We start from the raw sequence: 14301 nt of genomic DNA, 5'->3' as shown, positions 1-14301 counted from the left end.
ATGTCTATATATATAGTTTTCAGATGAACCATATGCATAATGTGGCTGACTGATGTGTAAAAGTGTGGCTTCAAGATTGTGTGTTGATATTTAAAGGGTAATAATTATAACAAGCATGCTGGAATGTATTTGACAAATTATAGTTGACGTGTTTTCTCTCTGTTACATGCTGACAGGCTGCACACTAATACATAGCACATGGACAACTATTGGCTAGTGATGGTATAATTGTGACTGCATTAACAGAAACTGGCCAATCATTATTATTGTAAAGACAATGTTAAGATAAGATGCATCAATGTTTACTCACATTATATCATTATGTACATGCTCAATGGCATGTGTAGCTACATGTACATAACTGCCATACAGGTACATTTTACAGTACACACATGAATCGGTAAAATAATATTACAATTAAAATGAGTACTTGTTAGTAGTACTCTTGATGGTACCAGTCCGGTATTTCTCTTGCAATAATCTGTTATTTTCTTTGTAGTTGAAAACATCACCAAGAACACAACTTGCTCAATGATGGTACTGGTATTCATGGCAGCAAGAATTACGTTTGAAGAAACTCCAGCCACAAATAATATGTTGTAAATGGCAACTGTAATTCCTGTTGTAGCTATTAGTGCAATGGAAACACGAAAGTCTTTAGTTATTTTCCCACAGCAGCTTCTCATCACCTTGAAGTAAAGCACAATCCCAACAGCAAAAATGACATCTTGAGTAACTAATAGTAAGACCAGCTGACTAGTTAGTACAATGGCATAGTATCCTTTAATAACAGGAACACCTGTACAGTATCCATCGTCAGTGTCAAATCCATTTTTGCTAGCTGCTGCATCATACGGAATTAAAGTTATACAGCCAAAAAATGTAAGCACGATAATAGTAATTTGATACTTGTAAAGCAACCACTTTTCATTTGCTGCAAACAATTCTCCCTTAACTTTGTGACTTCTGTACATCAGGTAAACAAAATGAAACAAAATCATGACACGTGCTAGTTCATGTATGTAAACGAAGATGAGAATAAGATAGTTGAAGGCAGCACAGATGCCAGTGTTCTCATTAACTTGATGGAGATAAGTGTATATTGCTCTTAATGTCACCAACAGGCTGGTCACAGCTGTTGCAATACAAAACCAAACAATTAATATTCCCATAACATTCCATAACTCTTTAATTAACAGATAAAGAATAATATTGATGGCACTCAGCACAACAATGAACAGGTACAATACAGCTATAATAAGAAATGAATTAACTTGACGATTTTCATCATTTTCTTCAAGTAAGCAATCAGTGCCATTTGAAGATACCAAGTACAACATAGAACTATCACCTGCTGCTAGTACATGGTCCTCATATACTTCAGATACGCTCAATAACACATTTGACCCATGGATCTGAACAGCACATTCATTTACAAAGCAATACTAAGATACATTCAAGGACACCAGCTCAGTGCTATTGTTCCCAATAATATCATCGCTGCCTACCAGAGAACAGTTCTTCCGTACTGCTGTAGTCCCCACCATTGTAACACACACTACAATACTGATGGCTATTGTACATGCAAACTTAACTGTTGAAATCATCATGCCTACTATCAAATAAAGCTGTTACTGTAGGCATACTGTTTTTGTGGTGCAGTATAGTGATGACATAAGAATTTGAGTTATGCCAACATTGCATATTTCAATGAACCAGAATCCATACAGAATGTCTGGAAAAACCCTATACATACAATTAACATAATTGAATTCATCATTAATGATAAACAAGTGATATGTATGGTTTTAATAAACCTTCATTGCCAACTGAATGTGAACATCTGTGTGCAAATCATTTTATTCTAAAGAACTTGACACAACCAAAATCAGCTAGACTTGAGTGGTCTGGTTTTGCTGGCTGCTTTTCCCAAGCCCAGTGGCGATCTGTACTTGCAGTGTGGGGCCTCTGGTCAGCCTAGGGATGATTGTATGTGGCTATACAACTCTGTGGTGTTGAATAAATACCTCTGCCGTGAACTTCCTTTCATTTTAGCCGGTTTTGAGACCTGAATGGCCCACACCTTGGCCTAATGCATCCCTATGTTTTCCTTTTTAATTTTTTGAACAGCCTCTTGCCCTCCTTCTGGGCCCCCACCCTCCCCTTTTGGAGCTTGCCTGATACAGTCAACCACGGTTTAAAAACTATCTAAAATGGTGGGAACCTTAGTTGTTGGCTACTTGTACAGTAGATGCTCTGGAACGTAAGGAATTGGTTTACAACATGTGAAAATTTGGTACACGTAGCTTCAACCATTGGTGAGCTACAACACAACAAATACTTAAAACCAGCATTTCTCAATACTTTTAAATAGGCGATAAGACCAGTTTTCCCAGACTGGGTCACATATATGTTGTCTTCCATATATGCACTGGGGTTTAACTACAATACCCAGGGTTTAACTACCATATATTCCCTTACTTTGATGTAGGGCTTCAGTGGGATAGAAGGTGTCTTTAAACTTTAAATTGAGGTTATAAACCTACAGTAACATAGCATGTTGTTTTTGAATCAGCAATCATCATCACACCTCTACTAATCACTCCTGAGATTGTATATAATAATATTTAACTGTTGCTGATTTGTAGATAAATTCTATTTCTATGTGTACATCATTAATGGCCCACAAAGCTAAGGTCACCTACTGCTAATTAACATGATATGCACTTGAAAAACCTCACATAAAATAATATTATAGCTGTTTATAACAGGGATTGATCCATAAGATTAGTGATTGTAATTGAAGAGTGCTTATAGTAATAAATATATGATAATTTTGGTATAAGCACAATTTCTTTGACAGCATACCTACAGTATTATAATATAAACCCAAAGACATACAGTACCATACTAAGCTATTTTATATTATATTCTGCTGTGGAAGAGAACATGTATACATTGCATTAAAAATGTTTTGTGTATATACTGACATGTATAAGTTGCACTGAGCCAATTCTGCACTATAATAGATTAATCTCATGCAGATTGTAAACTTTGACCTGTTGAGTACTGCTACCAACTAGCCTTTCATTATCACACCTCTACCAACTACTCTGTGAGCTGATTGAGATTTTTATCCACCCATCCTATCCACTCCTATTAAAATAACATATTTATACCTAAAACAATTAACAGATTTACTGAACTTTTTTCTGTCTTTATAGCACTGAGGCATTTCTAACTTAAAACCACAAAGCTTAAATGGAAATGTATTATAGTTGAACAGTTCATGAAAAACATAAAGTAAAACGGTTTTGCTGTCAATCATAACAAGCTAACCTGTAATTAGAGAGACAAAGTGTAACCAATTGCATCCAGCATGTTGATAAAATGATATGATCATTACCAACTGTTGGTTTACATTATAATGAAACTTACATGATATTGATCACCAAATCATAAATCATCTTTTAGCTGTAGGTTACCTGCTGATAAAAATAACATGTACTTAGTTGAGTGTACAAATAGTTTGAATTTCATTGTTCAATAATATAATTGTACATATATGCATGTCTATGTACAGTATTTATATATAATTGTTGCAAGTAATGTATGTACACTGTAATTGCTAAAAACACAGTTTGTTTAAATTAGCCAACTAACCTGTTTCAGTTCTTCATTGTAACAGCTAGTATAGAAAATTTTCTGATGAAGTTTTAATTTCAATTTTATTTCCTACACAGATAAATTTTTTAATGATGTAATTAGATTGTAATAGGAAACCCAATACATGTCAGTAAAATTATCAAGTTGACGTAAGTAACAGGGTATATATATATATGTCTAGTCTTGGTCAGGCCACCAAAAATTCTATTTTTGCAATGTTTCCAAGCATAAAAGGCTATACTACCATAGTTCAGCAGCATTATAAGTGTGAAACTTGTTGGTGATATAATATTATACGTATATCATAAACAGTTGTACCAACTCTTGGTTGTACTAATCTGTCAGTGTCTGACTAACTAGGAATATATTCAGCAACATGTTGCAATTATGTTGGTACCTCATAACAGTGATCATTGCAAAGAAACTGGTGATGGCTGATGATGACCAATGTACAGATTTTCAGTTCAAGTCTCCATTCCTTCCTGGAGAGTCCTGTGAGGGAATATACAACAAGAATCCAGAGAGCCACACTAAATCAGGATATTACTGGATCCTGAGTAGAGAATATTGTGGAATGACTTATACTGGATCATCTTGTGAGGACATCTACAATAATAATCCTGAAACTGGTGACAAGTCAGGATATTACCGTATTAATGACAAATGGATGTACTGCAACATGAAAGATATCACTTATACAATAACACCTACAACTACTGATGATACTTCATTCCCAGCAGTTTCTCCAACAACTACTGTGGCCAAGCCTCTCCTGAAAAGTTCCCCTACAATTGCTACTGGTGACTTTATCCCCACATGTGCTGGTGTGGGTGGAGGATGGAGAAGAATCTCTAATATTGATATCAGTACAGGAGACAATTGTCCCAGTGGATGGCGTAAGGACACTCACTCTGGTGTTAGTTTCTGTCATACAACTAGTGACAGCCCTGGTTGTTCCTCTACTTTCTTTTCTACCAATGGAACAAGTTATCACAGGGTGTGTGGTAGAGCAAGAGGATATCAGAAGGGAGAAACTGATGCCTTTTTTCCACACGCTCTGTACTCCAAAAATGTGAACAGCAACTATGCTGATGGTTTACTTATAACATATGGCAACCCACGCAACCATATTTGGACTTATGCTGTTGGATTATATGATAATACTAAATATTCATACAATTGTCCATGTGCTTATGGTGGTGGCTCGGCACCTCCTCCATTTGTGGGAACTAATTATTACTGTGAATCAGGAACCGTCAGTGCATTTAATCGAAATACTTATTATCTCAGTGACCCATTGTGGGATGGATCTGATTGCTTCAACAGCACAAAGTGCTGTGATAATCCTAAGCAGCCCTGGTTCTATCGTGAATTGAGTGGGGTAGTTAGAAGTTCAGTAGAAGCCAGAATATGTATGTGGAGTGCATTTAGCACAGGATCCCCTTTGATTGATCAACTGGAAATCTACATTCAGTAAAAAAAAAATCTTTCCTTGAAGTACTAAGAACATGTCAAATAATGCACTTGTATGTATGAAAATAGTTACGTACACCCCTGTACCATGACCCCACAGCTAAATGCAAATTTCGCATATCATTTTTACTGGTATCAGAAAAGTGAAGCCTAACCTTTACCATAAGTGCAGGGGGTGGGGTAAACCATGGGAACAAGAGCCAGGGTATAAACCATTATGGGGAGAGTGAAAGTGGATATTAGTACTAGAACTTAAGGATTTGGCAGCATCTACTCTACCTGAGGTAGGTGTTACTATGGCAAGGCATTTTACAACGTCCTTGGCAAATGACCTTGGAGATGTTGGTTTCTTTTTGGAGGTCTCACCTATCATATCAGCAAAAACATCCAGGAGACTGCTATCCATATCATCATAAATGCTACTTATGTGGTGGATACAGGAAGAAAAGCTGCATTTCAGGTATTCGGAAATCCCCAGTAAATGTACAGAAATTCCATATTTCTGGTGTTCATGAAATTTGCACATTTCCTTGACATTTCCTGAAGTAGTATAGGGCACAATTTCCATGACATTTCCTAATAGCAGTATTGATGCATTTCTTGACATTTCCTAATGCAGGATAGATGGAATTTACTGTCATTTCTGAAACACAGGAAAGATCAAATTTTCATAAATTTCTTGACATTTCCTGCATTCAGGATAGGTGGTGTCAAAATGCAAATTTCCTGTCTTGGAAATGTCATGTGTCAACACGTTTCCTAAACACAGTATAGATGGGGGACAGCATGGGGACACAGGGTATTTGTCCATGGTCCATTTGTATTAAATGCACATGCTATTAGGCCTCTGAGATCAGGACAATTTTCCAATAAAGGGAGTCCTAAGGTGTCCAAAATAGAGAGGTTTCACTGAATTACAGTATAGAGAGCCTCTAGTTATATAGAGAAAGAAGACCACGCACTTATATTATATGACTGTGTCTACCTCTTCATCAATATTCATGCACAGTAAGCAGCTAGATCATAACATGCCCTTCAAAGTTATGTCTGTTTGTATTGTGACAAATAATTTCAATCACTTCTGCTGCTATTTTGACTGAAATGGGCACAAATTATTTTAGGTATGTTATTCTCCTACAGTTGCATGCTTCTCCTCTTGCATGAGAATTTTTGTGGATGATCTTGTAATTTAGCATGCAAGAGAGAACTTTCAATGATACATAAAAATGCTCTGTACACCATGCCCAGTCAATTTGTGACCAAATTTACAAGAAAGGTCTTCCACACAGACCAAATTTTACCACCTTCCAATGATTCATAACTTAAGAGAAAAAACGCCATTGGTTTGAAATTTGGTCAGCTGTGAACCATAACATAATAGAGCATGGGATGAAGATAAATTCACATTTGTATGAAACAAAGTTATTTATGCAATTGCAACTGGATATGTGTGTCAAAGACACAAAACCATTTAGAACATCCATCGCATTACATTGCAAGTGTGATTTGTAGTCGTTGTTTGTTTGACATTAAAAAAAAATTGACTTAAAGTTTTCCTGCTGCCATCTTATTTGCTCCACAAATGTTTTCCTTTACTATTGGCATTATCCAACAGCACTGGTATAATTAGAACAGCATGCTATATCATTATTATGTATGTGTATGGATGTGGTTAGTAACAGACGCAGTACAAACTTGGGTTTACCTGCTTTTTGTTTGTACAGTATTTGCATATATATGTATTGCATATATGCAGTGTTCTATGAATCGCAGTGCTAGCAGATTGGGACAGCTAGTTGTTAACAGTCAAGCTGTGAGAAGGGTACAGTGGCACTGCAACTGTTACAGCATCATTCAGAATTATAAACCAAAAGTGAAATTGTTAATGAACACAAACAATCTTAATCATCGCAGCAATTTCTTTAAGTTAGTTGCTGGTTTTGATTTAGCTTTAAAGTCTGTCACAGCTTGGCTAATCTGTCAGAGCTGGGCCATTTTGGTATGGATCCCAATGGCATCACTGCACTACGCTGCACTGCTTTTACATCACTGGACATGAAGACAGGCTTTTAGCCAAATGCAAGAGTTGAACTAATTAATAAAAATCAATTTTGATCAATCAATGGCTCCATCATTTGTGTAGCCCGGCCAGCTACACAGTAAATATTAATGTTCCTATAAACTAATGAATAATATGGCCATTACTCACACATGATCACATGATCTTGGGTTCTTGACTGGTGTGATTGTTGGTTTATGGGGAGTCGGCGTCTGGTCTGAAGTGTATCTGGGATCACTGTAAGTTAATATTTCACGCATTAATCGCTGCACACTGACTGCACACAATTCAATGTGTCATGTACCGTGGCGTAGCTATCACGTTTCACGTACGCTAGAATCATTTCCGGTTTAAACAAGGGGGATTAAACCACTCAGCCGTCAAAAAACTAACTACCCAGGCAGTACTATGGAGCGTTCCTAGGCTGCACATATCGCTCAGTCTGGGCAACTAGCACTATTGAACTCGCTAATGGGTTGCCAGCTGACCTTAACTGTAAACACCACCACCACATTATTTTGCCCGATTTTGTTTTATAGTTTTACCATTTCAGCACTGGAGGCAGAGCCTGTACGAGGTGTTGCCATGATCCAAGAACCTAAGTTTGTATATAGCACTATGAAAATCATGATACAGTTCTCCGTCCTCACTGGTGTTGTAAAGCATGATAAATGCCACTAATACAGACAAATACCTAATGCAAGGGGGTGGCACTCCAATATATTCTGTACTCTGATCTTTGTCCTCGGTCAAAACGAAAGTAAAGCAAGAAATTTGCAGTAGGTCAAAAGACGAGCTTCGTTTGTAAAGTCTATATTACAATCGATACTTTTTTTAGAGTTGCAACATAAACGTAATTTTACGAAAATATGCAAGAATTTGGCCAAGAGTCAAATGCAGATTTTAGCGTAAGTCAAAGGTCAAGGCTTATTTTTCGACTTTGACCACTTTGACCACTTTGACCAAGGACGAAGATCAGAGTACAGGATATATAGGAGTGCCACCCCCTTGTAATGATTAAATCTGGGTATGGCAGTGGAAATATAATTATGCAAACACTGATGAAATAACCAAATTGTGGCCTTAGCAAGAGACACCAACTGAAAAACTGAGCCACTCCTCAGCAACTGAATGGAGAATATGGTTCCAATGTGCATGCAGCCCAGCAGAGGACACTAACATAGCCTATAGTTAGTTCATATTCACCTGAACCCTATCGTCAAAAACACTAATATCAAAAAGGTGAACTAGTACAAGATATAAACATGTTTGTGTGCTTGAATCATTCATACTAAATGTAATGAAGATTTATGCTTATTCTTGCTAGTATCAAAATGCTTTTTAAACAAACACTTCTGGTGTTTAAAGTGCTTCACAGTTCTATTACATAAATGTTTGGGCAACATACAAAAGTTGCATGTGTTAGCAAGAAACAAGGGCTCTTGGTCAGGTGAACCTGACTACTGTAGCATGTACAGGGATAATGGTAATGACCATGCCTGTCTGCCGATGATCCACTTCAATTTTCTCATGAAAAACTAATCTTTGCTGGGTCCTCAGTGTTTAACAGGTAGCTAAAGGCCAGGGTAATTTTGAAAACGAGCACAGACAGATAAGTTATTTGATCAACAATTCATGCATCCATGGTTATTAGAGTGGTAAAATTGATATAATTATAATTTATTGTGGCATGCAGGGGAATTCTAACTGAACTGTGTGGGTTTAGCATTTCCCTACTTTGGTGGCCTCCCTGGCTTGACCACTGAGTGTGATACTGGTCTGGTGACCAGCAGATTAAGTCACGCTGGGGTTGTAATTTATACTCATAGGTATTTGTCCGGCTTTGGTTACTTAACTCAATGATTTCTCTTATACCACCTCTTTCAGGCTATGCCTTTTAACCTTCCAGTGCCCAGTGATAAAAAATATTATAATGATTTTAAATTTGATTTGTGTGTATACAATTTGTTTCAAGGTTTTTGAGCACCAAATTTTTGTGCTTCAGCTTCTGATAATGAGAAGAGGTTAACCTTATTTGATAGTAAAATATTACTATATGTTGTAAACAATGTAGTTTATCTTCTATCTATAGCTACTAGAGTGTATGGGAATGTTGTAATTGTTTGCTCAATATCTGCTGTGCATGTATAATGATTTTGAACTGGTTATATGTAGCTACTGTTCTCCCTGTAATCTTGACTTACACATAACTGTATTGGAACTTAGAGTATGGATGAAAGTGTACTGCAAAAGGCAACCCTTGCTACTGAATTTTTAAAACAAGCATCAGCGGATTTAAATGGATTTAAGAAAGATATTTTATCACAAGTGAAGGATGCTATAAAAAGCATTGTTGCCTTGGCTAGTCAGTTAAATGACGACACAGAGAAACAACAGTTTGGCCAGCACTTGTCATCAATTAGTACTGCAGCAGTGTTTACAAGTGTAATGAAGACATTACAGAAAGAGTATACTGCACAGAATTGGCCATGCATTGCAACCCTCTGCTCTGCATGTATTTCACTGTCTTCAATGTTTGAGTTGTTTTGCAGTGATCTGCTCTTAGCTGGATACATTACAAAGTTGATGAATCAGCTTGCTAAATCTGGAAAATTACAGTTTGTTCACAGTGTAAGTTGTATTGTGTATCGTTCGATATTGGCTGTATGGTATAAATTCTCAAATAACCTTTGCTGTTCAATGTGGTGTTTAATTTTAGCAGAGTAGTAAGTTATTGTGGAAAAGTGTATATGTGATGAGCAAAGCAAAACCCTGGAATAGAGTACTGTAATTGTGTAGTTCTTGCATTAAGATAACGTTATACATTTAAAGTATTAGTCACTTTGTTACTCAGAGAAATATGGCTCAAATCAATATCATACAGTACTGTATAGTAGGGACCACAAAGGTGTGGGTGTGGCCCATGAAAAAAAACCCAAAAAACCAGCCTCGCTTTTCCCTGACGACAAAGAAGCAGTTTCGGTTGGGTAAAACTAAGCTAAAACAATCAACCTGAAACAATTTCAATAAGTTGCTATGATTTTTTTAAAAATTTCTAAAACAGAATTTTCTACTAGTAACTGCCTGATGCCTTCAGACAAGCGTAACTCAATAAAGGCTTGATCTTTTCACTGTTCGTTGTCGCTTCCACCCGAGAGCTGCCTTTTGGCATACTGCAGTACATACAATGCATTCTTCATGGATTTACCAGTGTCCTCCTTTGTGTCCCATTCATCTTAGCTGACAGTGAAAAGTATCGATTTGGCTGTAGTACGTGATGGCTTCCCTTTGTAATGGAAATCGTCGATATTTTTCATAGTAGCTACTTTGATTGCAGAAATGCTTTTGAACAGTTCTTGATTCGTAATGCTGTGTAACAGGTTGAACATAGCTGACAACAAAGCACAATGGATGCTTCACTTTTCAGAAGATATTTGATAGCTGGGGTGTGCAGCGCCATTTCTTTCTTTTGATGCGGTATACTTGTAGAGTATGGACCATAGCACATCAGGGTATTTGATAAGGCAATATGGCGCTCCATTGGCCCATTGTGACCACAAAATGACCCACAAAACTCATGGCTTCTGCTCCAATTTTCTCAGCACTAGTTCAGCTTTGTACATCAAACATGAGCTGATTGGCCCAGTGGTATACTACTGGTGGAGCAGTATATGTCTGGGTTGGGCCAGTTTGGCTTAGAGTCGAAATACTTAGCAAAAACCCTGTAACACATCGATAAAAGTACCAAAACAAGCTGGAGTAGTGCACGATATTAAATCACAGTAAAACAATAAGAATTGTTATATCCCTACTGTGCTCAAGATATCATAATGGAAATGCACAGTAGGGATATAATGCTTCTCATTAATTTAATATCATCTTGTTTCAGTACTTTTTATCGATGTGCTATGGTCCCTACTCTAGTGGAAAATTCCAGTTTTTTTTTTAACAATTAGTATAAGAAAAAATTAGGAATTTTAAACTAGAGTAGGTACAATTTAGTATGATGATAAATAGTATTGAAACAAGCTGGATTGGAGTAGTATGTAATGTCCAAATGCTGTAAAACAACAAGAAACAAATTTCCACGCACAGTAGAAATATTCGCTTCTTATTGTTTTACATTTTACAGCAACTGGACATTACATACTGCTCAATCCAGCTTGTTTCAGTACTTTTTATCATGGTACTACATTGTCCCTACTCTAGTTTAAAATTCCTAATCTTTTCTTGTACTTGTTTGTGAACTTTTTCTGCAAGTTCTTGACCACTAAACACTGCATAATAATCTAAATGGATTTCCGAAAATAGATCTTTTAACACTAATCCATATAGGAGCTGTGTAGCCCTAAAACTTTTCATCCATTTAGTAATGTTGGTGCTAACTATATATTGATTAGATTTGAAGTCATTAGTTTCCTTCAATCTGTCTGAAGCTAGCTATGAACCGAATTGGATGTGTTCACGGAAAAATCGCTTTTCACAAAACCAGTCACAATATTACACAATTATAGTTAATGACATCACTATACTTATACTAGTATATGCAAGTAGTTAGCAATTTTTTTGCCAATTAGCTAAAACTATAGAGCACACCAAAAAGTATTGCTAAACTGTATTAAATTCACTTAGAAGTTCATCAAGTTATCTAGCTTAAAACTAGTTCACTCAATAACTTTGTTTGTATGGTATTAGTAGCACTTATGTAGCTATAGCTATAATATGGTTTGCTTGACATATCATGTGAAGAAACACAAAGAAAGTAATGAATGAAAGCATGCTATCAGTCTGGATAATGATGAAGCAAACAAGGGAAGCATCTAGTGCAGGGATGGATCTGGGGGAGCTCAAAAGATTCCATGGAACCCCCTTTTACTGAACTGTTGAAAAGTTTTTCTTCAATTAAACAATTATTACAATGACAAAACAGTGAAACACTTTTATCTTTGTTTATAGCAGTAATACTTCAAATATCACTTGAAACTGCTAATTTTATATGATAGGCACCTCTAAACTATTGTTGTCTTTATCTTCTAAAGCTATTACAGCAACTATTAGAGGTTTCAGTTGCATTTCTAAAGGCCTAAGTGGTAAGATTTAACAGTGAAACATTGCAGGGGAGTCTACCATTAAGAGTGGAACTTCCCCTTTATTGGAATCATTTATAGATTTGAGGACTGTTTTTAGAAGTCTAGTCTGGATCTGTGCCTGTAGTGAACAGTGTTGGTCACAGCATATGTTCAGAAATGCAAGTAGTTAAGCCAATTAACTTTGCTAAAAACAAACGCTTATTGTCTCTGATGATATTGGACAGCTCACCAATCACTGCATCATCTACAACATGTGTCCACTGGTGTACACATTATGCTATATTGCATAATGTGTAGCTATGCCTGTGGATGGAAGCCCTACTATTGATGAAGAACCTTTACTGGTACAGAAGGATAAAAGGTAAGACAATAGCGCATGCATTATATGTTTATCAATATGCCAAAGGTTTTTCTTGAGTGAATTTGAAATGCATTTGTGAAAGAAGTATAGGGCTGTAGCTGTACCCAGTTTTCTGCTATGCTTGACTGAACGCATCAGGCAGGCAGTAGAAAATTCCATCAAATAAAAATTTAAAATTCTGTAGCAACTTGACAAATATGTTTCTGGTTGATCTGAAGGCACTTTTGGGCTTGATTTTACCCAACCAATACTGTCATGTCATTGTGAGGAAAATTCGAGGCAGGTTTTTGGGTTTTATATTTCCTTAGCTAAGGGAATTTTTTTAAATGGATGGAAGATGAAGAAAATAAGACAAACTATGAAGGCACATATCTCAAAGATGGTGGGACCGATTTAACTCAAATTTGATATCGAAGATGACCCTACCCTGAGGGTGTTTCATACAGGAAAATGAGCTAATTCTAGTTAGCGGAAAATCATTCCTACAGTATTATGCTGCCTTATTGTTTAAGTTAACCTATCTGTCATACTCAAAGTTACGCTGGTGTAATTGGACAGGTACAATCTTAAACAAAATGGGTTAACCACATCCCTTGCAGTCATCGTCATTTTAGTGAAGCAAATATTACCAATTTAGCAGATTTGTAGTGTATAGTCTCAACAACTTTAAATGGTAGTCATTCGGTGAGTGTATTATAATAATATTTGCTTTATTCATGTAGACAGAAGAATATTTAACTGTGACCGCCTTGTGCACTTTAGAAAACTGTGCACTCTGTGAATCAGCGAGAGGGATCCTAGATGTATACTGGAAGTACAAGGCACAAGATATTTTGTTGTCTTACTCACAATCCTCTCTTGTTCAAGTTAGCATCCCAGCTCTAATTATTCTTGGTTTGATGAATTCAGATGCTGATAAGGATGTTGTGTGTGTTTCCAAGGAGGCAATTGCACCTCTCTTGGCCAAAATTGTTACTGCTGTTGCTGCTGCTTTTAGTAAATCCCCTCAGCCTATTATGCTTAACTACATAGCAGTGAGCTTATTGGAATTGCTAAAAGGTGCCAGGGGATTGGCTTTAAATGAAACAATTGCCAAGATTTTCATTGAAAATGAAGTTCTATCTTCCTTCACCAAGTTACTTAAAGCAGACAGTGAAGATGACAAGCTGGAAACTTTGGAAATACTTTGGACATTAGCCACACATGATAGCACTAAAGAATTGCTGTGTAATAATCGTGAAGTGCTTGAAGAGCTAAGATTAAGATCAGACAATTTCCCAGCTGCAAGGTGTGCACTACTTAGAATTGAAGGCTGGAACCCGCTAAAAGGTAACAGTAGTTTTTAATTTTCATGTCACACTTAAATAAATGTATCTTACGTATGTATCTGTGCAACTCTTATAAACAACTTGTGGTTTTGAAATAAATAATCAAAAGCACTAAACATGTTCGAGAGAATTAGGTCACATTTATACTAGCTGTAACATACAGTATGTGCCATTTACCAACAAATTAAAAAAGGACAGTAATTGTCAACCAGCTGTTTTGGCATCAATAAAATATATACAATGGATATAAACAAACTATATCAGTAGCTACAAAATAACAGTCTAATAAACTGTCCTACATAGTTTACTTGCTGAGTGATGATA

The 14301-nt window shown here is 36.5% G+C and overlaps 2 protein-coding genes across 3 annotated transcripts in view; one reads left to right on the top strand and one right to left on the bottom strand.

Moving 5' to 3' along the window:
* Window positions 1–14301, top strand: part of LOC136239685 (uncharacterized) — a 47252-nt gene that overhangs the window by 21257 nt on the left and 11694 nt on the right. The window contains exons 2-3 of the mRNA XM_066030441.1: window positions 9374–9829; window positions 13372–13978. Coding sequence (XP_065886513.1) covers window positions 9428–9829; window positions 13372–13978 — 1009 coding nt within the window. The 5' untranslated portion in view covers window positions 9374–9427. The remainder of the gene's footprint in view (window positions 1–9373; window positions 9830–13371; window positions 13979–14301) is intronic.
* On the bottom strand, window positions 240–4382 carry LOC136239701 (uncharacterized). 2 transcript variants are annotated; one of them, XM_066030442.1, is made up of 5 exons: window positions 4064–4382; window positions 3664–3735; window positions 3439–3488; window positions 2482–2542; window positions 240–1977 (listed from the first exon to the last, which is right to left on the bottom strand). In XM_066030442.1, the coding sequence occupies exon 5, from the start codon at window positions 1338–1340 to the stop codon at window positions 348–350; it is 993 nt and encodes a 330-aa protein (XP_065886514.1). In that variant the 5' UTR covers window positions 1341–1977; window positions 2482–2542; window positions 3439–3488; window positions 3664–3735; window positions 4064–4382; the 3' UTR covers window positions 240–347. The 2 variants fall into 2 exon arrangements, with proteins under 2 accessions (XP_065886514.1, XP_065886515.1); XM_066030443.1 differs by lacking the exons at window positions 2482–2542; window positions 3439–3488; window positions 3664–3735; window positions 4064–4382 and adding an exon at window positions 2028–2458.

Source organism: Dysidea avara, chromosome 1 (assembly GCF_963678975.1).
Source record: "Dysidea avara chromosome 1, odDysAvar1.4, whole genome shotgun sequence".
Classification (NCBI taxonomy): domain Eukaryota; kingdom Metazoa; phylum Porifera; class Demospongiae; order Dictyoceratida; family Dysideidae; genus Dysidea; species Dysidea avara.
Note: the sequence above shows the minus strand (reverse complement) of the source record. Positions and strands in the feature narration are given on the sequence as shown.

What these genes read in the sequence shown, in the direction of transcription:
- LOC136239701 (XM_066030442.1), bottom strand. Translation starts at nt 1,340, where the DNA reads ATGTTGTACTTGGTATCTTCAAATGGCACTGATTGCTTACTTGAAGAA.